Here is a 25,808-nt window from a genome sequence, read left to right as displayed (position 1 = left end):
GACAGGTAGGATAGGTGGAATCTGCGCATGTGATGGAGCTATTTAACTCGTCTCCTGATCAAAAACGATTTAACTTCTCGATTGTTTCTTTTTAATCTGTTTACACTTCTCTATTTATCTACAGAGTTGAAGGAATTACTGACACGAACTGAGGTTTTTTATTTTTGAAACAACTGGATTGTTTTTGCGCAGTCTGATTGCGTTCCATTTTGAAAAAGACAAAACAACAACTTTATGCCTTTTTTTTTTTGGATAAAGTCTTCATTTAAAGGGAATAAACATGCCTGATCAATTGACAGTATCGGAGTTTATGGACATTACCAATGAGGACTATAAAGCACCAACCACCTCAGTGTTCTGCACGCGCATGTCTCACTGTCGGAATACAGTGGCAGCTTTAGAAGAGGTGAGACATCGTGAATTATACGGATTGTATATGAAACGTATATGTATATTGTACTTATGAAGGACATATGAAGACTGTATCTCTTAAAGAAAGCCTGCGGTCTAACATCAGGATATTTGGATCCTTTTTATTAATTCTAATGAAATATTAGAAAAGAGAAAAATTACTTCCTCTTTGTAACGCCAAAGCACAATGTATCCCAAGTGAACCTCGCCCATGTTTAGCAATTGACACACTCTCTCGTGTTCATGTAACTTCTTGTAGTAGTGTTAGAGTCTAAAAAGAAAGACCTGTGAGTTATTTGATCTTATAAATCAGTAATATAATTATCACATATTGATCAGTTATCCTAGTATTAAAAACACCCCCATAACTGATAATATTAATTGTTAATGAATTCATATTGCAGATCTTATGCACCGATTTAAACAGAACTGTCCGTCCGCGTGAGTGCAATCATACTACTTAAATGAGTTTGTAATTTCTAACGAAAAAAGCAGGTGAAGTAATAGACATGCTATTATCACATCTATCTATCTATCTATCTATCTATCTATCTATCTATCTATCTGTCTGTCTGTCTGTCTGTCTGTCTGTCTGTCTGTCTGTCTGTCTGTCTGTCTGTCTTACTGTCTGTCTGTCTGTCTGTCTGTCTGTCATCATCATAATCTACTTTCACAAAACCTTTCAAAAAAGTCAAAAATCAAAAAAAGTGTCAAAAAGTACCAAATTATTGATACAGTTGAAGTCAGAAGTTTACATACACTTAGGTTGAAGTCATTAAAACTATTTTTTTTAACCACTCCACAGATTTCATATTAGCAAACTATAGTTTGGCAAGTCTTGGATTTAGGACATCTACTTTGTGCATTACATTTTTCCAACAATTGTTTACAGACAGATTGTTTTACTTTTAAATGCCTATATCACAATTCCAAGGGGTCAGAAATGTACATAGACTAAGTTAACTATGCCTTTTAAGCAGCTTGAAAAATTCCAGAAAATGATGTCAAGCCTTCAAGCAATTAGCCATTTAGCTTCTGATAGGCTAATTGGAGTCAATTGGAGGTGTACCTATGGATGCATTTTAAGGCCTATCTTCAAACTCAGTGCCTCTTTGCTTGACATCTTGGGAAAATCCAAAAGAAATCAACCAAGACCTCAGAAATAAAATTGTGGACCTCCACAAGTCTGATTCATCCTTGGGAGCAATTATCCAAACACCTTAATGTACCACGTCCATCTGTACAAACAATAGTACGCAAGTATAAATACTATGGGACCACACAGCCATTTTACCACTCAGGAAGGAGATGCATTCTGTCTCCTAGAGATGAACGTTGTTTGGAGCGAAAAGTGCAAATCAATCCCAGAAGAACAGCAAAGGACCTTGTGAAGATGCTGGAGGAAACATGTAGACAAGTATCTATATCCACAGTAAAGCGAGTCTCATAACTAAGTTCATTACCTGAAAGGCTGCTCAGCAAGGAAGAAGCCACTGCTCCAAAACCACCATAAAAAAGCCAGACTACAGGTTGTAAGTGCATATGGGGACAAAGATCTTACGTTTTGGAGAAATGTCCACTGGTCTGATGAAACAAAAATTGAACTGTTTGGCCATAATTACCATCGTTATGTTTGGAGGAAAAAGGTGAGGCTTGCAAGCCGAAGAAAACCATCCCAACCATTAAGCATGGGGGTGGCAACATCATGTTGTGGGGGTGCTTTGCTGCAGTAGGAACTGGTGCACTTCACAAAACAGATGGTATCATTAGGAAGGGAAATTATGTGGATATATTGAAGCAACATCTCAAGACATCTCAATGCTTGGAAGTTAAAGCTTGTGGAAGGCTACCCAAAACGGTAAAAATAGTTTAACTTGACCCAAGTTAAACAATTTAAAGGCAATGCTACCAATTACTAACAAAGTGTATGTAAACTTCTGACACTTTGGGAATGTGATGAAAGTAATAAAAGCTGAAATCATTTGTTCTCTTAAAATAAAGTACCGGTAGTGATCCTAACTGACCTAAACACAGAATGTTTTCTACATCCTGTCAGGAATTTAGGAGTTCAACTGTATGTATTTTCAAAATCTACCATAATAATACCATGCTTTTCTTAGTAGTAAGTTGGAGTACCATATAGATATCAAGGCTTTTGAATAAGTTAATAATTTAGTACCATGGTATATATAAATTTGCCATGGCATCTGTTATATCCCTGTACCATTGTACTGCCTAAGTACTTTTTTTAACACTTCTATGCATGCAAAGTTGTTGAGCGAGGGGGAGATTGACGCTGTCCTTTTCTGCATATCGCTGCCCCCTTATATCACAATGCGGGCCATTCGTCATAATGCAGCAGCACGTTTCAGCTTATCACTTCCCGTTCTGAACTGTTCGACCCCGTTTCGCAACCGGCCCACCGGGAAAAATTCTGGTTGTCCTTATGGCCAGTCTGCCCCTGCATGCTCGTGTCTTTAGAGACCCGGCACGTATATTGTATATCACTAATTGATCTACAAAATTCCCAGATAGTGTCAAATTTTGAAAACATTTAAAAAAAAAAAAAAATATATATATATATATATATATATATATATATATAATAGAATAGAATATATTCTGTTTTATTATACATATATCAGGAGATGATGCAACAAATAAAGAACAGTATTCATTACTCCCACACTGAAATTTAATGAGACACAACTGGATGTCAAAGAAAAATTGAGCTACACATAACACATAAGCTACACAGAAGTATTTTCTTAGTCATGTTTTGATTCTAAGTAGATGCACAACTTGTATCATTTCAGTAGTACATCCTAATTACAATAGTCATACCAGACTGTTCATGTGTTACACCTGCTATAGTTTACTTCCATGTTACTTCTTTATCAAATAGCAATGTCAAATGTAAATTAAGTCAATCATTGAAACATCAGCGCCACCTTGAGGAAGAAATAGCATGTACATGTCTGTGTACTAACATCTGGATTACTGATAATTCACCATTCTCACACAGAAAATAATTGTGATATAGTACTCATTTGTCTTTTAATAAACAAATAAATATACATCCTGTAATAGTAAACTTGTACAGATATAATAAAAAAAAACAGACACTATTACATATCTTTAATGACCCTATACACTTCTTGGTAAATCAGCATTTTTTTTTTTTTTTTTTGTGCAATTTTGCCTTTTTTGTTTTCTTTCTAATTTATGTTACACTATTCAGGAGAGAAAGGTTTAGGAATACTAATCTCCAAAAAATGTAGAGGTACAGGGGGTGGAATGAGGTCCCTGGTCACTAAAGTTCTGAGATATGTATTAAAGGGTTAAGGGTTGACACCAGCATGATTCTGTCATAACTTGATTATGTTAGTGTAGTCTTGGTGGGCATTAGCCCAAACATAGCGGATACAGTAAACAATAATATCTTTTCTAATCTGTCTTTTCTGGAAGTTTTCTTTTCTATTAATCACCTAGTTTCAGAATTTCAGTGATGTGACAACTGAAAATAGCTTTATTTTTGAGAGTCTCCATTAATTATGTCTGGGAGAGCTTATTTTAGTTTAAGAGTTGTAGGAAAAATTTACTGATCTCTGAGAAAGGAAATAACAACCCTGTATTTTTTTTGTTTTAATGAAGCAAGCCAACACTTCCACTTTTGCAAGCATTCTGCCTCCAAACTTGAACTACATTCCCCCAGCAATGTAGATGTTGACCTCTTAAAAATGGGAAAGTGTTGTGTTTGTCAGTTGCTGACACAGTATTTAGATTCTGATCCATTATGCTGAGCCCTCCCTTTATAACTCTTATAAAGGAGAATATTTATAGTGTTTTGAGTTGATTTTTTGAAAACAGATATGAGTCTAATCCAATGACCCAGGCTCTTAAAGAACTAGCTTCTTCACATAGCTGGGACACACCAGGGAAAACTGTTTATGAGTTGCCCTTTGGCACTACCCCACTGTATTTAGCCTCAGTGGCAGAAGTGAGGTAAACACAGGTTCATGGTTAACGAAGAGACCTGACCTGGTTCTTGTGTAAATTTCTTTTACACAAGCACAGGAGATACTTTGACCTCTTGTAAAAATGTAAATTTAGTCATCATTCACTCACCCTCATTTTGTTGCAAACCTGTATGACTTTTATGGAACACAAAAGGAGATGTTAGGCAGAATGTTAGCATCTTTTTCCATACAATTAAAGTGTATAGTGTCTGATAGAATAGCCCAAATGCCAATTTATTAATTTTTTGTGATGAGTCAAACAGATGGAAACAAACATGTTGTTTTAACATACTGATGAAATTATTTGACATTGAATTTATTTACAGTGCAGGGACATTATCACTGTATATGTAATGTAAAATGAGTGAAAGATGCATACACCCGGAAATGCCATAAATATGGCAGTTAGTATACTTAACTGTTTGACATGCAGTACTCTTCTTTCCGGTTGTTCCAGCAGGCTTCAATCTCTGTGCTTGCTTTCCTGCTGGGACCTGCCTTTGAAGAAACCCAGTGCTGCTAATATATCATATTTCTCTCCTTCTCATTTCTCTTGCTCTTCCTTCTCCTTCATCTATTCTTGTTCCTTTAGGCTAAGGTGGAGTGGCTGCACCAGTACTCGTCCCAACTTGTCCCTCTCACTCTATCACTCACCATGTCTACTCACCATCTTTCCACATCTTTTTTTTTATCTGTTTGCGGTCCTGTTTGGTCTCTCTTTTGTGTGAACTAGAACACTGATTGTCATACAAGGCCGGTCTTGGCAAAGTGTTCCAGCCATAAGTATCTGCAGATTTAATGTTGTCATGTGCAAATTTTAGGTCACATGGTACCCTAGGTCAAGAGAACTAAAAACTTTTGAACTTTTTGAACTTTTAAGTTCTTTAAGTGTAAGACGTGTTCGCTTTGTGGTAGAGTTTTTGTCTAGCATTTATTTTTGAGGACCCGGGTTCAAATTGTTGCATGCTAATCAAACAATTTGTGTGTGTGTATATATATATATATATATATATATATATATATATATATATATATATATATATAAAGGGCTGTCGATTTAACACGTTAATTCAGTGCGATTTAATTTGATAAAAATAATGCATTAAAAAAATTTACACAATTAATTGCAATGCCCCCGGACCATAATAAGGAAGATTCCTGAGAAATGCAAGCTTGTAGTACCACCTGTTTACTCCAGAGGGCAGTAAGTGAAACTTCAGCTGTATGGCAACGCACAGTTTATACAGTGAACAAAACAACCCTTCAGCAGGCAGCACAACACAGACATGCGTTATGTTCTTGCGTTCAAAACGCTTGGAGCGCAAATCCTAATTAAGGGATCTCAAGATGTGTTCTAAGTATTAAACTATATTTAACTTGACACAGTCACCTAAAAATATTATGTTTATGACACAACGCACCTGAAATGCTGCACAAGCATGTCTGACGCAGGTGTAAATCGATGGGTCCTTAAACAAGCCCTCATAATACATCTCGAACTGATTGACAAATTCACTTGTGAAATGGATTGCTGTGAACTGTATGCCAATGATTGGCTTATGTTCAATAATATGGTATCAAACAATAAATTTTATTTTAAAGTCGCTTTTTTTATTGTCTTATCAATGATTAACTCTTTTGCCACAAAAATGTAATGTATTTTAATTATTATCTGAATATTTTATATATATATATATATATATATATATATATATATATATATATATATATATATATATATCATTTTTAAATATTTAAAAATAACTATGTATAATTATTTCATCATTATATATTAAATTATTGTTATATGAGTGGCTTTCTCAAATATTTGTATATGCAATTAATTGCGATTAATTGGGATTAATTAATCAGGACACCATGTTATTAATTAAATAAAAAAATGTAATCGATTAACAGCCCTAATATATATATATATATATATATACACTGAATATCTTATTACTGTGCAAAAGTATTAGGCACTTAAGAAAAATTTTGCAAAAGGAGGATGTCTTCATAAATAATGACATAAATAGATTTCATTAATCAATGGACTTCATACAATGTCCAGTAAACATAAAAAAGCTAAATCAATATTTAATGTGACAACCTTTGCTTTCTAAAGAACACCAAGACCTCAGAAAAATAAATCGTGGACCTCTTCAAGTCTGTTTCATCCTTGGGAGCAGGTACCATCAGTATAAACAATAGTATGCAAGTATAAACACTATGGGACCACGCAGCAATCATACTGCTCGGGAAGGTGATGCATTCTGTCCCCTAGAGATGAAGGGTGGCAGCATCATGTTGTGGGAGTGCTTTGCTAATTGAGGGACTGGTGCACTTCGCAAAATAGATGGCATCATGAGGAAGGAAAATTATGTGGATGTATTGAAGCAACATCTCAAGACATCAGCCAGGAAGTTAAAGCTCAGTCGCAATTGGGTCTTTCAAATGGACTATGACCCCAAACATACCTCCAAAGTTGTGGCAAAATGGCTTAAGGACAACAAAGTCAAGGTATTGGAGTGGTCATCACAAAGCTCTGACCTCATTCCGATAGAAAATTTGTGGGCAGAACTGAAAAGTGTGTACGAGCAAGGAGTTCTACCAACCTGACTCGGTTACACCAGCTTTGTCTGGAGGAATGGGCAAAAATTCCAGCAACTTATTAAGAGAAGCTTGTGGAAGGCTACCCAAAACGTTTGAACCAAGTTAAACAAGTCAAAGGCAGTGCTACCAATTACTAACAAAGTGTATGCAAACTTCTGACCCACTGGGAATGTGATGAAAGAAACAAAAGCTGAAATAAATAATTTTCTCTAATATTATTCTGACAGTTCACATTCTTAAAATAATAGATGTCTGAATCTGTATATATGATGGTTTACAGCTCCCAGTGTCAGACAAGCTGTGACATATAGTAATGTATGAGTATTGTCAACTGTGGCAAGCACCAAGTTTATCCGGTTAAATGGTTTTGTCTTTGTGTTGTGCCAAACATGACTCCTGCACAAACATAAGTTTTGAGCCACATGTCTGTCTCCTTCGCTTGGCTCTTGTTGTGCAAAATTCCCAGAATGTGATTCAGCACGAGTTATGGGTGGCTTATTTACAGGCCATCTGAGTTTGTCCGGGTGTTAGATCATTGCATGCTTGTGTGAGTGGGAAAATTCACAATATTGTAGAAAATGAATGTGAACTGTTTTTAAAATTGTTAATATGGTTTGACATGCATTGAATATGCCCAAAGAGGTATTGGTGGCAATTTATTACACTGTAAAAAATGGTAACCCTCAGTTATACCTAAAGGAGCAATTTCTATCTGATCTAACCCTTAAAACCTAAACCTTGGTGTAAGCTAATGTAATCAGTTTGAGTCAGTGATATTAAATAATATATTTGACATTAATATAACCAGTTAATTATTAGGTTAACATTTTTTCAGTATAGGCAGACTATACAACAAATTTTAAGCATTGTAATACATTTTTGGGCAAGTAATGGTTTAGACATGCTCTTTATCCCTCAATGTGGAAATAAACCAATTTCTCATTCATTTTGTCTGGTCGTCATATAAAGATCAACATAAAAAAAGAAATACAAAATATTTCATTTTGTTTTGAAGGCATTGGATCTGGACCGCAGTGTACTGCATAAAATGAAGAAGTCTGTCAAGGCCATAAACAGTTCTGGTCTGTGTAAGTATTACAATTGATCATCATCTCAGCCTTAACCCATGTCCATTAACCAAAGCAGTAATTTATCATCATGAGCTGCTTTACTAATAAAGAAGATTTTTTTGTAAAACTCTCAAATGTTGCGCTGTACATAATAGCATGGAAAAAGCTTTTAGTTTAATTTACAGTTGGATTGAGGTCACTGTTACTCTACAAGTGAGCAAGGTTTAATTCACTACCTCGTACATTCCTCTCATTCCTATCAGAAATGCCTATACCTGTCGTAGCAGGAACCTGCTTGTTCTCTTTCTTTATTTCTATCTTCTATGTTCCATGTGCTTGTTCAGAGCCAGATCATCACATCTGTAATTTTGCCTTTTTCATTTCAGCCAGCATGCTTAAAAAAGCAGCTCAGAGCTTTATCTGTTCTGTGTACATATTGTAGTATCCGGAAAGTTATATTTAGCAGTTTACACAAACACAGACGTCATAATTCACCTGAGAGACCTGTAATATGTTCTAAAACGAATAGAGTTGTGAAAGTGAAGGAAGCAGAGTTTGTGAAGACATCTGTGACCTGCTCAGTAACACATTTAGAGTTTTATGTACAAAACTATAAAGGAAAGTATCAGCTTTCTAATTATGTTTCTACTCCAAACTGTTTTCAAAATTTTATCATTTAAATGTTGTTTGAGAATTTCCTTTTTTAAAAATTATGTTATATTTAAACCCTACACAGTCTGTATGCATTGTGCTGTACTACATTGGGAGGGGTTACTAAGCTTTATTCTGCAGCAGAGACTTTTTCATAAACTAGGAAGTATGTTCTTTTGTAAGCGGTAAGAATGAAAAGTTCCAGTGATAAGATCAATGGGCCTGTAGGCTTACAGGCCCACACGGAATCTACAACACTCAGTAGAAAGAAAGTTCCATAGATTTCCGCGTTTGGAACAATTGGCATTCATAAAATTCTACAAATATCCCGCTTCTTGCAAGTTTGTTTTGATTTTGGCTAATCTGTTAAAGTAATATTATGGGTTCAATACAAGCTCAATCGACAGCATTTGTCCCATATTATTAATTACCCCCAAAAATATTTTGACTCGTCTCTCCCTTTTTAAAAAAAAAATAAGCTAAAATTTAAGTAACAGTGAGGGACTTACAATGGAAAATAATGGGCACAATTTTTGGAGGGTTTAAAGTCAGAAATGTGAATATTATCATTTTAAGCACTGCTATTAATTCATCTGTTAAAGCTAATGTATAATTTGAGCGATAAAGTTGTTTATATCATCCTTTTTACAGATATTTTAGGGTTTGTTGACATTACTTTTTCATGGCACCAAAGTTGTAAAATTGACTATAACTTTGCACAGAAAAGGTTAGTAAGTGATTTTATCACACTAAAATCATGTTAACATACATGTTGTTTGTGTCTTGTGGCTATACTTTTGAAACAGCAAATATTTTAACATTTTCGGATTGGCCTCATTGACTTTGACCATTGTAAGTGCCTCACTGAACCCATAATTAAATGTCTTTTTTAAAGAAAGGAGGGGCAAGTCAAAATAATTTTTGTGGTAATCAACATTATGCCAGAAATGCTGTCGATTTAGCTTAACTTGTATTGGACTGGAATATTCCTTTTATGTTTTCAGCTACCAAAATGAGTGTAGTAGTAATTCTGTACATTTTCCCTCAAAATCAGCTTAGAAAATGCAAAAAAAATATGCAGATTCCATCTGAGCCTACTTATGTACTTGTGAAAATATTATATAAAGTCAAGCAAAGTGTTTACAGTTGTAGGGAGTATTGTGCATTTAGGACAAATGGTCTTTATAAGGACATATTTGGAAAATTAATGAAGCATTCTTTATCATGAAACAAGGTTGTGGAATTTTGGCAGTTACCAAGTGTATGAATCTAATCAACCCCATGCTAAGCCTTTGTGCTGAATAATAATACAGTGCAGATGAACAGATGTTTTTGTGTATTATCGTGTGTTTTCAGCTCATGTAGAAAATGAGGATCAGTACATTCAGGCACTGGAGAGGTTTACAGATAATACTGTGTACAAAGACGACCCTGAGATGTCCAATTACTTCCTCACATTTGCTGGTTTCACCAAGGAGCTCACTGGTCTCTTTAAGAACTTGGTGAGCCCTGTCTCCATTAAGTAATCTGTTGATCTATATGCATGGCCTATATATCTCTCTAGTCTTGCTGATGGCTCACAAGTTGCTCACTGGGTTAATTGTCGCAAGGAGACAGTTAGTCTCAGCCAACATGTGGAGCATTTTCATACACATATATGAAATTATGTACACAGACTTTTACACTTCTTTTTAAAGCAGCATGTCTCCTTTTGTGCCCACAGCTGCAGAACATGAATAACATCATCACTTTCCCACTAGACAGTCTGTTGAAAGGAGACCTTAAAGGAGTGAAAGGGGTATGCAATAAAATATATCCACATTCAATTTAATGGGTTAGTTCACCCCAAAATGGGACATTCTCTCATCATTTACTCACCCTCATGCCATTCTAGATGTGTATGACTTTCTTTCTCCTGCAGAAAACAAACATAAAATGATAAATATATTTGAGCTCTGTTGGTCCATTCAATGTGAATGGTGACCAGACATTTCAAGCTTCAAAAATCACATAAATGCAGCAGAAAAATAATCTATATGACTCCAGTAGTTTAATCTATATCTTCAGAAGTGATATTATAGATGTGTTTGAGAAACAGATCAATATTTAAGCCACTTTGGGTGAGAGACAGATCAATATTTAAGTCATTTTTACTATAAATCTCCACTATAACTTTCACATTCTGAAAGTGAAAGTGGAGATTTATAGTAAAAAATGACTTAAATATTGATCTGTCTCTCACCCAAAGTGATTGTATCACTTCAGAAGACATAGATTTAATCACTGGAGTCATATGGATTACTTTTATGCTGCCTTTATGTGATTATTGGAGCTTGAAAGGTCTGGTCACCATTCACTTGGATTAAAAAAGACCTACAGAGCTGAGATATTCTTCTAAAAATCTTTTAATCTCGTTTATTTTTAGTAGAAGAAAGAAACTCCTACACATCTGGGATTGCATGAGGGTGAATAAACGATTTTCATTTTTGGGTGAACTATCCCTTTAAAGGTGTGCTTGATGGACGTTTTTAATTGATGAGCCGTATCCAGCTGTTTTTTTCAAGTGTCTCGAGTGTGAGTGTTTATTGAAATGTATGACCTTTAAGCCTCCTTATGTTGACTGTGCTATCCTTTGGCAGGATTTGAAAAAGCCTTTTGACAAAGCATGGAAGGATTACGAAACCAAATTGTAAGCATCTCATACCCTATTTATGTCAGCCTCAGAAAATATAAAATCTTGTTTATTGTCAGTTGGCCAAATTGGACATACAACTATCACTAAAGTTAAACACACCCTTTGCTGCTAACTAGCTTCAGTTTAGTGATTTAAAATGAAGCTCTTGGTGTTTAAAGTTCAGTGGACCTTGCCTTTGCATTTCAAAGAAAAACAAACTCTAAACCAGGCCTCTGAGTTTTAGATGAATGAATCAGAGGGGAGGGTAGCTTTAGAGCTCTGTAAACAATTTAAGCAGGCATGACCTTGCTTTTAACATGAGCAGGATGTAAGCAATCATGTTTCCATCTTTTTATTGTAAGATGTTGTACTACCTCAAAATGTGATTCATGGAAATACATACAATCAACTGATTTTAGATACTATATATTTATTTGGATACAGGGGAAGGGGAAGTTTTGTTACATAGGCAGTTGTTTAGTCATTTAAGATGCTTGCGCTTAAGTCCTGGGCCTGTGGCATAGCTGAAGGGCTTATCACAGTATGGGGCCATACCTTCAGTAAACAACAGAACAACATTCTGAACATTCTGGGCCTTTGATGAAAGTTTAACATTTGTTTCAAATTCATTCAACAGGAGCAAGATTGAGAAAGAAAAGCGGGAGCATGCCAAACAACACGGGCTGATCAGGACAGAGATCAGTGGAGGAGAGATTGCGGAAGAGATGGAGAAAGAGAGACGCCTCTTTCAGCTTCAGATGTGTGAGGTGAGGAATATACTTTATTTCTCTACAACCCTGGTCAGTGTGCTTTTAGTAAAGCTTAGTGTCATCAGCGGCATTACTAAGGCAGTCAGACTAGTGGGTTCTCCTTCATAATTATGGTTTGTTTTGGTCCGGAGAGGCGTCAGTAGTTTCAGGGTTGTGGGGAGTGTGGGTGTTACAAGGACAATCTAGGGAAGGATGGACGCATAGATGATAGAAGGGTGGATGGATGGAAGATAGAAATAAATAAAGAAAGAAATGTTTTGTTTCAGATTAGGGATTTTGAAAACCCCTAACCCAAGATTGTACAATAAAAGTGTACAAGGTGTTTCATGCTGTATTTGACTTTTTTTTTCACAGTATCTGATTAAAGTGAATGAAATTAAAGTCAAGAAGGGGGTTGATCTGCTCCACAACCTCATCAAATACTTTCATGCCCAGTGCAAGTATGTTTGTTCATGATATTTTCCTAGTAACGATACTTAATTTCAAGTGAATTTCAAAAATAGTGTCCTATATTTTTTTTTATCTCCTTACAGTTTCTTTCAGGATGGGTTAAAAGTTGTGGACAATCTTAAACCTTTCATGGAAAAACTTGCTACGGACTTGACAACAGTGAGTGTCTTATATTACTCTTTTAAAAAAATTTGCTATGAGGGTCTTTAAAGACTGGCAGGTTCCAATGGGCCTCGCAGGACCATGATCCGGCCCTGTGTATTATGTTTATTTATTTATTTAGACAAAGCACTATAGTTAATTTCCCCTGTTTGTCTGTTTATGTGAATGGCAGAACAAGCAGACTCAGGATGTAGAGAGGAAACAGCTGCTGCAGCTCAGAGATATTCTGAAATCTGCCTTACAGTCAGAATCTAAGGAGGTGAGCCATGACTGGAAATTGACAAGAATTACACATTTCTCCAAGCAATTCAAAATTGTTTTTTAGTCATGCAGTACTATCTTTCATGCAATACTATTGGTTAATCCAACTGTTGTTTGCTTGTATTTTTATTACAAAATTATGACATATTATTTTAAAAGTTTGGCAACAATTTACAATAAGATTGTATTCGGTTTTTAAACCGTACTATGAACAATCATTTTTTACAGCATTTATTAATCTTGAATGCTATATGAAGTATTGTCCATTGTTAGTCAATGTAAACTAATGCTTTATCAAATGTTAACAAATGCAACTTTACTGTAAGGTGTTACCAAAATTGTAATGAATTATTTCTGTGAGTGTAATCAAAACACTTAAAACAATTATTAATTACAATTCGAAATATTACACATTTTTTAGATTAATACGCTGATTGCTTCATTATTATATGGTAACTCTTGATGTGCACTGAAAAAATGTTAACCTAAAAAATATGCTTTATGTCGTAACATCTAAATATCTAAAATCACTGAATCAACCTGAATACATAAAATTTCTATACAACAATTGTAATCACTTTTTTACAGTGTGTTTTTTATTATTATTTTGGTGAAAGGATTGTCAGTCAAAACAGAATCCAGGCTACAGTCTCCACCAGCTACAGGGCAATAAAGCTCACGGCACCGAGCGCTCTGGAATGCTCCTCAAACGCAGTGAGGGGTGAGCTTGCCTAGTGCTTAAATGATGTTCACATCTGTAAACAGTCCAACACTTCTTTCATAACAACCAGACATCTGTCCCAGTATGCCTTTTGAATCATGATTTGGGCATTGTAAATGTATGTAAAGTTATATTTAAATAAAATAAAGCTTCTATCCTCATGGTGGTTTCAGGCTGAGGAAGGTCTGGCTGAAAAGAAAGTGCTCTGTGAAAAATGGATTATTGACCATTTCTCATGGAATGGTAAGGAACGACCAAAACAGCCACAGTGTTGCAATCATTTCTTTTAGAATTATGTTTTAGTTGCCCCAAATTCCTCTCTCCATTTCTCTTGTCCTTCTAGGCCAATGCTCCTCCTGCAAACCTCAACCTCTTAACTTGCCAAGTGAAGCGCAACCCTGATGAGAAAAAATGCTTTGATCTCATTTCTCGTAATATTCTTAATTATACTCTCGCAATTTCAAAACCCAAGTCATGTTGCATATGGTTGGTTGGCCATCTAGATTTGCTAATTGTTTTTTTCTGTCTTCTAGATGACCGAACGTATCACTTTCAGGCAGAGGACGAGGCAGAGTGTCAAATGTGAGTGTGGATGTGCTCTTATGTTAAGAATCATTTTAATTGATGTCAGTGACCTCTTCTCTTTTCATCTTTTCATGCAAATCTCTCCATGTCAGCTGGGTGTCTGTGCTCCAGAACTGTAAAGACGAGGCATTGAACAACGCCTTTAAGGATGATCAGAATGAGGGCGAGAACAACATTGTACGGGAGTTGACTAAGGCCATTGTGGGAGAGGTGAAGAAGATGAGCGGCAATGATGTGTGCTGTGACTGTGGAGCTTCCAGTAAGTAATATGGAAGAGGTGTAATCTTGTTGTGGTCAAAGGTTGCTGGTGATTGGAAGGTTGCAAGTTTGAATCCCACAAGGGCTGATCCTTGAGCTATCGTTATTGTGCACTTGGGCAAGGCAATGTCACTGCAATTAACATGGCAAAGTCACAGTTCTTTGGTGATTCTAAATATAAAGATTATATTCTGTTCAGTTACACTCTCTTGGCTCAAAAATGTGATGCTCAGTGGGAATGTGGCTTATGGTACACCCTGTGCTTCCTGTGTGTCAACATCTCTTTATACATTCTATGAGACAGTTATTCCAGTAGAACTTGTTTTATTGTTATTTAGAAGAGCTATTCTGGGTGTAATTCAGATTACATGTCATTTGTTGCCACTGCAGATCCAACTTGGCTCTCCACAAACCTGGGTGTGTTAATTTGCATTGAATGTTCTGGAATCCATCGGGAAATGGGTGTGCACTACTCCAGAATACAGTCTCTAACACTGGATGTCTTGGGCACATCAGAACTTCTGGTAAACTCTCATGTCAACTCTGTCTTAGTCCATAATCCAGCAAAAAAATGTAACATACAGGTTGTGACATTATTTAATCTCTTGCAGCTTGCTAACAGTGTGGGCAATGCAGGTTTCAATGAAATCATGGAGGCAAACCTGTCAGCAGAGATACCCAAACCAAACCCTTCTAGTGACATGTGAGTGACAGATCTTTGTACAAGTGTTTACTAATTGTGCCTTGAATTAAAAGTGTCATGTACGGTGGCCGAGTGGTGCACAGCACAACCAAATTAGCAAAGCAAATAAAAGCTGAAAACACGATGGGTTAGGCCACAACACAACTAAACTAATCCACAACACAATTAAATTAAACTACAACACCATGAAATTAAACTACAACACAATGAAATTAAACTACAACACAATGAAATTAAGTCAAAACACAACAGAAAAATCACAACAGAAATAAGTCTCAAAATAACAGAAATAAGCCACAATACAACTAAATTAAAGAAGACCTATTATGCCCCTTTTTACAAGATGTAATATAAGTCTCGGGTGTCCCCAGAATGTGTCTGTGAAGTTTCAGCACAAAATACCCCCCAGATAATTTATTATACCATGTTATAAATGCCTCTTTTTGGGTGGAATCAAAAACACACTGTTTTCGTGTGTGTCTCTTTAAACGCAAATGAGCTGCTGCTCCCCGCCGACATAGCTCTGTTCTCTGAGAATACAATCAGATACAGTGGTATCTTTAGCTGCATTAGCCGTGGAATCAGCTAACAATGTAGTGGTGGTGGCATAGTGGGCTAAAGCACTAAACTGTTAAGCAGAAGGTTGTCGGTTCAATCCCCACAGCCACCACCATTGTGTCCTTGAGTAAGGCACTAAACTCCAGGTTGCTCCAGGGGGATTGTCCCTGTAATTAATGCACTGTAAGTCGCTTTGGATAAAAGCGTCTGCCAAATGCATAAATGTAACAAGCACATTCAGAAAGGCGATTTGCAAACATTCACAAAATATAAAGTATGATACTTACATCTTCAGGATATAAAGCTGGAATATGAACAGTTGGTACTGATCCATGCTTGAGAATAAAACAAATGGAAAATTCTGCTTTATATTGACACATTCACAAAGCAGTCCGGTGTAAAATGATTTGCACAAACATACACACATTTTTTTTGTGTTTTGTGGCACATTTCCTTCAAAAACAAAACTTGTCCTCTGCGTCTTCAGTGGCACTGATGTCTGGAGTACATGAAGATTCTTATGTTCACTTTTACAGCCAACAACAAGAACACTTATGATGCTTACAAAGCTGAAACATTATTCTTCTCACTGCATCTGCTCCAGCGCAGAAAAAAATGGTGACCTGTGTGTAGATCACTCAGGGGAGGATCTAGGATAATAGGGTAGAGTCCCTCACTAATCGTGGGTGAGGCCTGCTCTAACATGACGCCATGTTAGAGCCATTCAAACCATTAAATTTGACACAATGTTTTTGATTAATAGAAATATAAGAAAGAGGATTGGGTGGACTTTTAACATTGTAGGGTGGTTGTGTACACACATTGCCAACTCACATTTATGTACAAACTATGAATTTTGCATAATAGGTCCCCTTTAAGTCAAAACACAATGGAAATGAGCCACAACACAGTGAAATTAAGTCACAACACAATGGAAAAATCACAACACAACAAATATGCCACAAAATAACGGAAATGAGCCACAACACCGAAATTAAGTCACAACACAACGGAAAAGTCACAACTCAACAGAATTAAGTCACAACAAAACGGAAAAAACACTACAAAATGGAAATGACAGAGCACAATGGGAAATAAGCCACAACACAGTGAAATGATTAAGCCTCAATATGAAGAAATCAATAAATTACAACATTGTGTTTCTACAAGAACTTAATGCACATTAATTCATCAACATTTGCTTGAATCCTTGCAATGATGTGAAAATAACTTCACAGTATCTGCAGCTATTCTTGCATACAAGCAGCTCTTACAAGGTGTCCGGCTCTCACGAAAATGGGCTGTATGCAGGCTGTAGCCACCCTTCGGATGCCGGAGCACTCAGGGGAAATGCTCAGTTCCCCGGTCAACGCTCTCTTGTGATGAGTTGACCGGGGATAAGCAGCTCTCTGCATCTTCTTAGCAGCTGTAATGATCTTACATGTATTAAGTCAGACTGCCACACTGCATAAAATACAGTGCTTAAATAATAGTTAATTTCATGGTGTTGTGGCTTAATTCCATTGTGGTATGGCTTTTCCGTTGTGTTTTTTAGATTTTATTTCTCTCTCAATTGTCCTTTAGGCAGGTACGAAAAGACTTCATCACAGCCAAATACACAGAGAAACGCTTTGCACAGCGGAAGTATGCAGACAATGCAGCCCGCCTACGCACACTGTGTGATGCGATAAAGACCCGGGATATTTTCACCTTGATCCAGGTGTATGCTGAAGGTGTGGACCTTATGGAAACCATTCACCAGACTAATGAACATGTAAGTTGTGTTTTGGAGTAGCTGTGATATCTTGCGCTTAATAGTGCACTTTACACGTTTATGTAAAATTGACATATATTGCAATTCTATTTCTATGCATATCTTAGATCTTCAATATGTATTTTTATTCATCTCCCCTTCCATAAATAAAGTAGACTATATGTTACAAATAAACAGTTGTGCTGACTTAGTGTGCCAGACCTTTTGGCTTTGCAAATTTACTTCTTTGATTCTGGCTTCCACTGACAGGAACCAGGTGAGACAGCGCTCCACCTTGCAGTACGAATGGTGGACCGGAACTCACTTCATATTGTGGATTTCCTCGTACAAAACAGGTGCTCAATTAAAAACATTTTTTTCTATATCCATCTAAAATACAGAATCTCATCAAACATATATATATAATTTTTTATTTTTGCTTTTTACTTGAGACATTTTTATATGCATTTGTGTGTGCCTGTGTTTGTGTGTGTGTAGTGGGAATTTAGACAAACAGACTGCCAAAGGAAGCACAGCTCTGCACTACTGCTGCTTGACTGACAATAGTGAATGCATGAAGCTGCTACTACGGGGAAAGGTGTCAGTGACCATTTGTAAGAATTTATATAATCTGCTGCTTTAGAATCTCTGACAGTCTACATGAAATACTGCATTGTGTGTGGATGAACCAAGTAAAATCCAGATCAAAGTATACCTTAACATTCTTAACCTCCTTTGAATTGTAACTAGTAGCACCTAATAAATAAGCCAAAGAAATAAACAAATAAAATAAAATTCTAGAGCAAATAGTTTTCCTAAAAACACATATATGTGGACAGTGGGACAATAATACCAATCTATAGAAAGTCTGTTTCCACGTATGTGGACATCATTTTTATCAGGACGCTGACATGTGAAAAATGTATGGAATTTTTAAAGCAGCATATCAAACTAAACTAGAGACTCTACTCTTTACACCCAAATAGGTTTCAGTGAAAAACTTAAAGAGATTTCTTACCAGTGGCACTTTTGTTGGCGCTGCATCCATAGAAGTGCTTCAAGGAAATCGACTTAATGCTTTTGTATCATGTGACTCAGTCCGGCAGAAGTTAACCCTTTAAAACAGTTTTTATTAATTTAAATTAGGCATTTCATATATTGAAGCCAAATTACAAAATCTATGCATGTGGATGCAGGATCCACAAGGTTAAAAAGGCAAATTGTTGCTGTATACATTCCTTATTTGTCTCATGTCCTGTTTTCTCCAGCTAATGATGCAGGAGAAACTCCCCTGGATCTGGCCCGGCGTCTCAGACACTCCAAATGTGAAGAGCTGGTGGGTATATTTGTCATCTCCAGCTCTGTGTTTAATACTAACAGCAATCCTGAAGTTCTGCTTTTTGAACTTACACTGTCTCTAAATGTGTGCAAGCTAATCCCCTCCATTGTGTTTTTCTGTGTTGTGTGATTGCAGCTGACCCAGGCACAGACAGGGAAGTTTAATGTCCATGTGCATGTGGAGTATGACTGGCGTCTCCATAACGATGATCTGGATGAGAGTGAGGATGAGATGGAGGACAAGGTTATAATTATTTATACATGTACACAAAGACACCTGGTATTAAGATACGTCAAGAGTGACCTTTTTATGCTTTATCAACATGCAGTGGCATTGTACTGTGCAAAAGTTTGATGTTTCACAAAAACATTTGCCTTAAGATTTGATATCTTCTGCTTTACTGTTTCAATAGGCAATATCAATTTTAGACTGCCAAACATTCCTTTTGCAAATAGAATAGAATGGAACAAGAAGTCCTGAAAAAGATTGCATGGCCCCCACAGAGCCTTGATCTCAACATTATTGAGTCCGTCTTGGATTGCATGAAGTGACAGAATTAATTGAGACAGCCTAAATACATAGAACTGTGGAAGTTTTCCAAGAGGCTTGGAACAGCCTATCTGCCAACTACCTTGAAAAACTGTGCGCATGTGTATCTAGGAGAATTTGTGCTGTTTTAACCTAATGTCAAATAATCTTTACTGTTTTGATATAGAGTCATTCTTAATGACCAATTCAAGTGCTCCTATAAATATTTCACATAATAAATTTGATAACTTGATCCATACATCTAATACTGTCAGTACTGGGGTTTTCTTAGTTAGTGGATAAATACATGGATCAGTAACATTTCAGCTAAACATTTTAGTACTGTTTGGTCTCATGGTAAAGTTTTTGCCTCTAGTACAAGACGTTCTGGGATCAAATCCGCCCTAATATAACTATTTAATTGAATAAACGAAGATTACATCTGTACGTCAATGGATGTATATCATGAGCACATCTGGACACATCTGTTTGCATTTGGTTTTGCGATTTAACTGGAAAGCTGCCACTCAACACCCCTGATAACAGTCGCAACGGGGTCTAATCATGAAATTAAAAATAACAAAATCCAGTGCTGGATCAGCTCTTATTATAAAACACATAAAAAATATTAAACTCATGTCCAAGAACTGGTGATGTTTCTTCTACATTAGACACTTACCTGACGAAAGCTATTTCAAAAAGTGGTGGGGACAAAATTGGCACAGGCAAAAAGTGGTAGGAACATGTAACACCCATCCCACCCATCAATGACACCTATGCATCTCTCTGACCTGTCCACTTGTGATCACATCACCCAAGACAGCTCATAATATCAGGTGTAAACTGGGCCAAAAGGTCCAGTTATATAAAATATTGGTAAAACTAGACAATAAGGGTCCATTTGTTAACATTAGTTAACATTAACCAAGATTAATAAATGCTATAGAAGGATTCTTCATTGTTAGTTCATGTTAATTTCAACATAAAGTAATACATTTTTTGGATCAAACATTTTATGTTAACATTAGTTATTGCACTATGAACTAACATGAACTAACTATGAACAATTCTATTTTTATTATGCAACATTAAAAAAGATTAATAAATGCTGGTAAATAGATATTGTTCATTGTTAGTTTATTATGGCTATTGCATTAATTATAACTAATGGAACCTTATTGTAAAGTGTTACTAAAATATTATTACTATATACTGTATACAGTACATTGATGGAATGCAATTATAACCACACAAATGACCACATTTAAAGTTCCTCAAAGGCTCATTTTGACCACAAATGTCTTTCCAAGATTATCGGAACAGATACAGTCTGGCTCATTGTCATTATCTGTGATTTTGTCTTTTAGCCCATCCCCACCAGGCGAGATGAACGTCCAATTAGCTGCATTGTTCCAGGCAGTGGCTCCATGATGCCCAACATGAGTGCACTGGCACGGGATGTGGTTAACGCCATCAAAGACAAGCAGAGGCCTTTCATTTCTAGCATGATTTGCAATGAGACTTACGGAACCATGCTTGACATTAGTTCTCCGCCACTAGGTTTACCAGGAATTCCCACACTGCCCCCTCGTACCTTGGGAAGGGGTGAGCACCATCCCGCACTAATGAGATGTCTCTGATTTTCTCAAATGGAATTCTGAAAGATTTAATCCCAAAGTAGCTTGCTGACAAATGTACGATAGATTCAGTATGAAGTTTTTGTTTACACTGACTGTATGTGTTTGTGTGTGTTTACATGTTTTTTTGTTGAGAAATTGCATGATATGAAACTATGTTAAGTGCAGTTTTCTACACATTTTACTACAAAGCAAAAAAAAAAACACAGAGAGAAAAACAAAACAAGGAATGTATATAAAGAGACAGTAAAATAAAATGCCTGTAAATACTGCCAAACATTCCTCCTACCCATAACCCACTCAAACCCACATAAAGAATGCTATCTATTCATGTAGAATGAAGCATATATAAAATTAGTCACCATGTTTATCAAAATATAAAAGGATACAAAATATCTTCAAATGCAGAGAGCGTGTCCTTCAGGGTATACCTAATCCTTTCTAGATGTAAAGTACTGGTCAGTTCAGTGAGCCATACTTTTACTGGTGGGACTTCTACCTTCTTCCAAAACATAAGAATAATTTTTTTAGCTGTAATTATCGCATAGGAGACAAATTGTTGCTGAGCCAGTCTAAATCTCATATGCTTTTTGGAATCTCCAAATATGAATAGAATTTGATCCGGTTCAAGATGATTGTCAAGGGCTCCTGACGAAATGTGAAGTATATTTATTTATGCGTGTTTGTGATGTCAGGGTGGAGTCCTCCTATGGAAGTGGTGGGTAGGCAGAGATCTTCTTCAGACCCTCAGACTCCAGAGAGAAACAGTTCAGTGTATGGTGAGTCTGAGTTCAGTAGAGCTCAACACAACAAGGGAATTTGTTGCTTTTTTTGTGTTTTTTTTATTTTTTTTTTTCTCAGTCAGAAAGCTTGGTCCCACATTAGATTAGGTATCTTTAACTACTATATACTATCATTAAAATCCATACTTATGTAAATGTACTTATTGTGTAACTACATGTATTTCTGCAGAATGTCTCACAAGATTTACATATTCTGCTACTGAGGTTGAGGCATGGGTAATTGTACGAGTAGGGGTAAGGGTAAGGGTTTAGAATTACGTTTAGGGTAAGTGTAATCAAATGCTTAATTGCATAGTAGTTAAAGACACCTAATAGTAAGTGGGGCAGAGAGCTTTAAAATGAACTAAATTGCAGTAGTTTTATAGTTAATACTGTTAATGAATTACTAATATTCTGTGCTATTATCTATCAAGCAAACAAGCTGTTAGTTGCTTTAGATGTATTTAGGTGAACAAAGGTGTATTTGTTGTATAATTAGGCTTCTAGCTGCTGGAAAATCCAACTAAAACCATTTTAAGGTGGCACTGTAGCTTGTTTTTGTAACTAACCTGTTTCTAGCTGGTCCAAACTAGTCATTGGTTGATCCAAAGGCCCAATCTGGTTACATGAATGATCAGCTGGACAAGTGGTCAAAGTTTTTGGAATTTGGTAGCTGATTTGTTGATTGACCGTTAAGGTCTACCAACTTCACCTGCTGATCATACAACTAAATCCAGTTTAGACCAGTTAACGAGATCCAAAAACTAGCACCTTAATGACCAATTCACCTTAATCTGGTTTTAGCTGGATTTTCCAGCATTTAGAAGATGTCTTGACTTAGAAGAGGTCTTGTCTCTCCTGTAGTGCTCCCCCCTGCTCCTCCGCCTCCTCCTCCTGTAAAGAGGCCACCGCCTTCAGATCCTAAAGCGACTCTACCCCAAGTGCCTCTAATCCCACCTGCACCCCCAATTATACCACCTGCCCCAGCTAGACCACCGCCTGCAGTGCCCCCAAATCTAGTGTTGCCCCCTTCATTTTCATATAAACTCACACCACCTCCACCTCCACCACAGCCAAAAGCCCCTGCACCCAAACCAACTAAAACCCCCTCTAGGTAAGACAGCACCACCCAGCTTCATTCAATATAACATTAAACTGAGATTATGTTTTTAAATTGACTTCTGTTGTTAAGATCAAGTAGTCCGCATTGGCTACACAGCTGAACTGTATTGTGTTTTTCTCAGGAATCCTGTTGGCCCTTTAAGTAAAGATATAAATTTAAATAAAGCAACACCCAGTGTGCCTCGCCCAAGTGACAATACAGGTGAAGCTCACATACATTATATAGATATGACCACTAAAGCCAGAAACAACTGCATGATATATTTTGTATTAATGAATCTAAAAGGTGATTTCATTAATGCATTTCTCCAGATTCTGGGCCATCAGTTGCCTCCGCCCCAGCTTCAGCTCCTGCTCCCAAACCCAGAATAGCCCCTACTGTAAGTGACCATGAAATTAGAATTTTTTGTTATCTCTAAAATATATTTAATGCTCTTACTAAATCAAATGGCAAAATTGGACACACGACTTTGTTTCGAAACGTAAAATTCCATGATCAAACAAGATTGAATGTGTACCATTGAGTATTTTTTGACAATGACTGTGTTCAGAATAGAATACCAGTTTTCTACTTACCGAATACACACACAAAAAACAGCTCTTTGGCTGAAATTTATTTAATCATTAATTCTTTACTTAAAATTCCTATGTAATCTCAACACAAAGACTTTGTGTAGAAAGAACCTAGTTGAATTGAGTAAACCCAACAAAATTAGACATGTCAGTGTAAATCAAATAAATCTCTTTACATACTAACTAGTGCTAAATACATGCTGGTCAGAAGCACTACAGAGTGTAGTTTAGTAACTGTGTAAAGGTAGTAAGAGTTGTACTGTATGTTAGTGTGCTTTTTTCAAACATAGCCAACTTTCAACTGGGTCTCATAGTGAAAAATGACGCCATATACATTCTTGTAAAACTTGTTATACGTCTCTCCAGGTACAATTCCCAGCAGTTTCCAGGTGAAATGAACACAAGAGGTGCTACAACTGTGTCTTTTATTCCGTTTAACTCATATCATGACTTCATTGCCTGATTATGACTTTCTATAACATTTATTTTTCTCTCTATTACTCAGACCCGCTATGTTATGATATCGAGACACTTTTACTCTAACGCATCTTTTGAAAAATTATGCATTTTAATGCTTGTATTACAGACCCACCTACATATGTACACTTATTCCAATATGATTAGCTTGTAGCAGTACTTAGCTGATTAGCAGTAGCGCACCTTATAGGTTGGACTTTGGACTCGGAGGAACCAAACAAGAAATCAAGCTGACACGTGACAGGACAAGAAACATAGAAGAGACACAATTGACGTGGCTGATCCAGAAAATTTGCATTTCATTTAGCTTCTGCCTTTAAAACACTATCAGTTAAGGTTAGGTGTTGGTTAAGGGTAAGGATGTCTGTTTTGTTAAACTCTTATTTCTCTTTTCGGATACTATTGGTTAATTTTTGGGTAAAGTTTTAGGTTAGGGTAGTACGTTTTATTAAAATCTCCATCTAAAATTCACCTTAAACTTTTATCTGATTAAAACCTCATTTCGCCCAGTTTTGGTGCCCTCCTGCTTGACATTTCACTTGAAAAGTGCAGCCAAACGTGTTATGAAGCACCTAATTTCAGTTTTCAAAAAACTTTGCAATGCTCGCATACATTATGTGATCAGACTGCAATGTTTGTCTTGTATGCATTTCAGAAACAGAGACATAAGAGGGTAAAGGCCCTCTATAACTGTCAGGCTGATAACCCAGATGAACTGTCCTTCTCTGAGGGAGAGGTGATAATAGTGGATGGAGAGGAGGACAAAGAGTGGTGGGTGAGTACAGCCTTTCTCATAAATGAACAGATCAACTGAATGAATCATGTGTGATCTAACAAAAAACTTTGATGACTCTGCCATCTGTCCTGCAGGTGGGCCACATTGACGGGGAGCCAAACAGGAAGGGAGTCTTCCCTGTCTCATTTGTTCACGTCAGCACTGACTGATGTAATACACAGCTGCTTTACTAAAGCCACAGGCTTATTAGACTTTTTGTTGGGCAAAAACACAGAGCCACACATTATTTAAGAATGGATTCATCATCCGCCATCTTCATGGATGAATGGACATTTTCCATTGTACATGTTTACTAAATGGTAGCAAATGGGACATTCAGAAAAACGCTATCTGAAAAATGCATTACACGCATTATATGATGAATGACCTCATGACTGCAATGCAATTATCTTGATCAATGTCATGTTTAAAGAGACCGTTCTCTCAAAAAAGAAAATTATATTGTCATTCACTCACCCTCATGACATTCTGAATAACATCTCCTTTTGTGTTTCATAAAAGAAAGTCAAATGGGTTTGGAACAAAATGAGGGTGAGTAAATAATAACAGAATTTTTTTTTTTTGGTGAACATAACCTATACATAACTAGATAGGAAAGAGTAAAGTTCACCTCTTGTTGACAGTCATCCAAATTCCAAGTGCAATAGACTCTAACGTGAATGCAGAAATCATATGTGAACTTTGATGAGTGCTATGTATTACACGGAACTGTTATTGATAAAGCTTAATATAGTTGGATTATTACTGCTGTTTTAATAGAGCATCAGATATTGTTTGCAGAGCAACTCTTACTACATTAAGCCTAGTGAAGTGACATGAGAAACCATGCAGCTCACATCCAGGTATTTTCACTGTGTTCTGGTACTGGACAAGCCATTAAACCTTTTATGCTATA

The 25,808-nt window shown here is 36.5% G+C and overlaps 1 protein-coding gene across 2 annotated transcripts; it reads left to right on the top strand.

The window, feature by feature from the left end:
* Window positions 1-25,808, top strand: asap2b (ArfGAP with SH3 domain, ankyrin repeat and PH domain 2b). 2 transcript variants are annotated; one of them, XM_052095935.1, is made up of 28 exons: window positions 1-406; window positions 8,059-8,131; window positions 10,121-10,266; window positions 10,488-10,562; window positions 11,404-11,453; window positions 12,076-12,205; window positions 12,563-12,648; window positions 12,742-12,817; window positions 12,993-13,079; window positions 13,699-13,802; window positions 13,976-14,045; window positions 14,146-14,233; window positions 14,336-14,384; window positions 14,480-14,646; window positions 15,036-15,169; window positions 15,257-15,348; window positions 17,491-17,680; window positions 17,930-18,015; window positions 18,158-18,273; window positions 18,928-18,995; window positions 19,134-19,241; window positions 20,894-21,131; window positions 21,859-21,942; window positions 22,810-23,059; window positions 23,190-23,269; window positions 23,380-23,447; window positions 24,773-24,892; window positions 24,988-25,808. In XM_052095935.1, the coding sequence occupies exons 1-28, from the start codon at window positions 281-283 to the stop codon at window positions 25,060-25,062; spliced, it is 3,036 nt and encodes a 1,011-aa protein (XP_051951895.1). In that variant the 5' UTR covers window positions 1-280; the 3' UTR covers window positions 25,063-25,808. The 2 variants fall into 2 exon arrangements, with proteins under 2 accessions (XP_051951895.1, XP_051951896.1); XM_052095936.1 differs by lacking the exon at window positions 8,059-8,131 and having other exon boundaries at window positions 295-406.

This window comes from Xyrauchen texanus, chromosome 28 (genome assembly GCF_025860055.1).
Source record: "Xyrauchen texanus isolate HMW12.3.18 chromosome 28, RBS_HiC_50CHRs, whole genome shotgun sequence".
Classification (NCBI taxonomy): Eukaryota; Metazoa; Chordata; class Actinopteri; order Cypriniformes; family Catostomidae; genus Xyrauchen; species Xyrauchen texanus.
The sequence above is the reverse complement of the archived record's forward strand: the minus strand, read 5'-3'. Positions and strand labels throughout refer to the sequence as shown.

Excerpts from the sequence above, each read along its gene's own strand:
- asap2b (XM_052095935.1), top strand. The coding sequence starts at position 281 with ATGCCTGATCAATTGACAGTATCGGAGTTTATGGACATTACCAATGAG. Across the intron at positions 15,170-15,256 it reads TGGGCACATCAGAACTTCTG|CTTGCTAACAGTGTGGGCAA; the intron begins GTAAACTCTCAT and ends AATCTCTTGCAG. Across the intron at positions 21,943-22,809 it reads GAGAAACAGTTCAGTGTATG|TGCTCCCCCCTGCTCCTCCG; the intron begins GTGAGTCTGAGT and ends TCTCTCCTGTAG.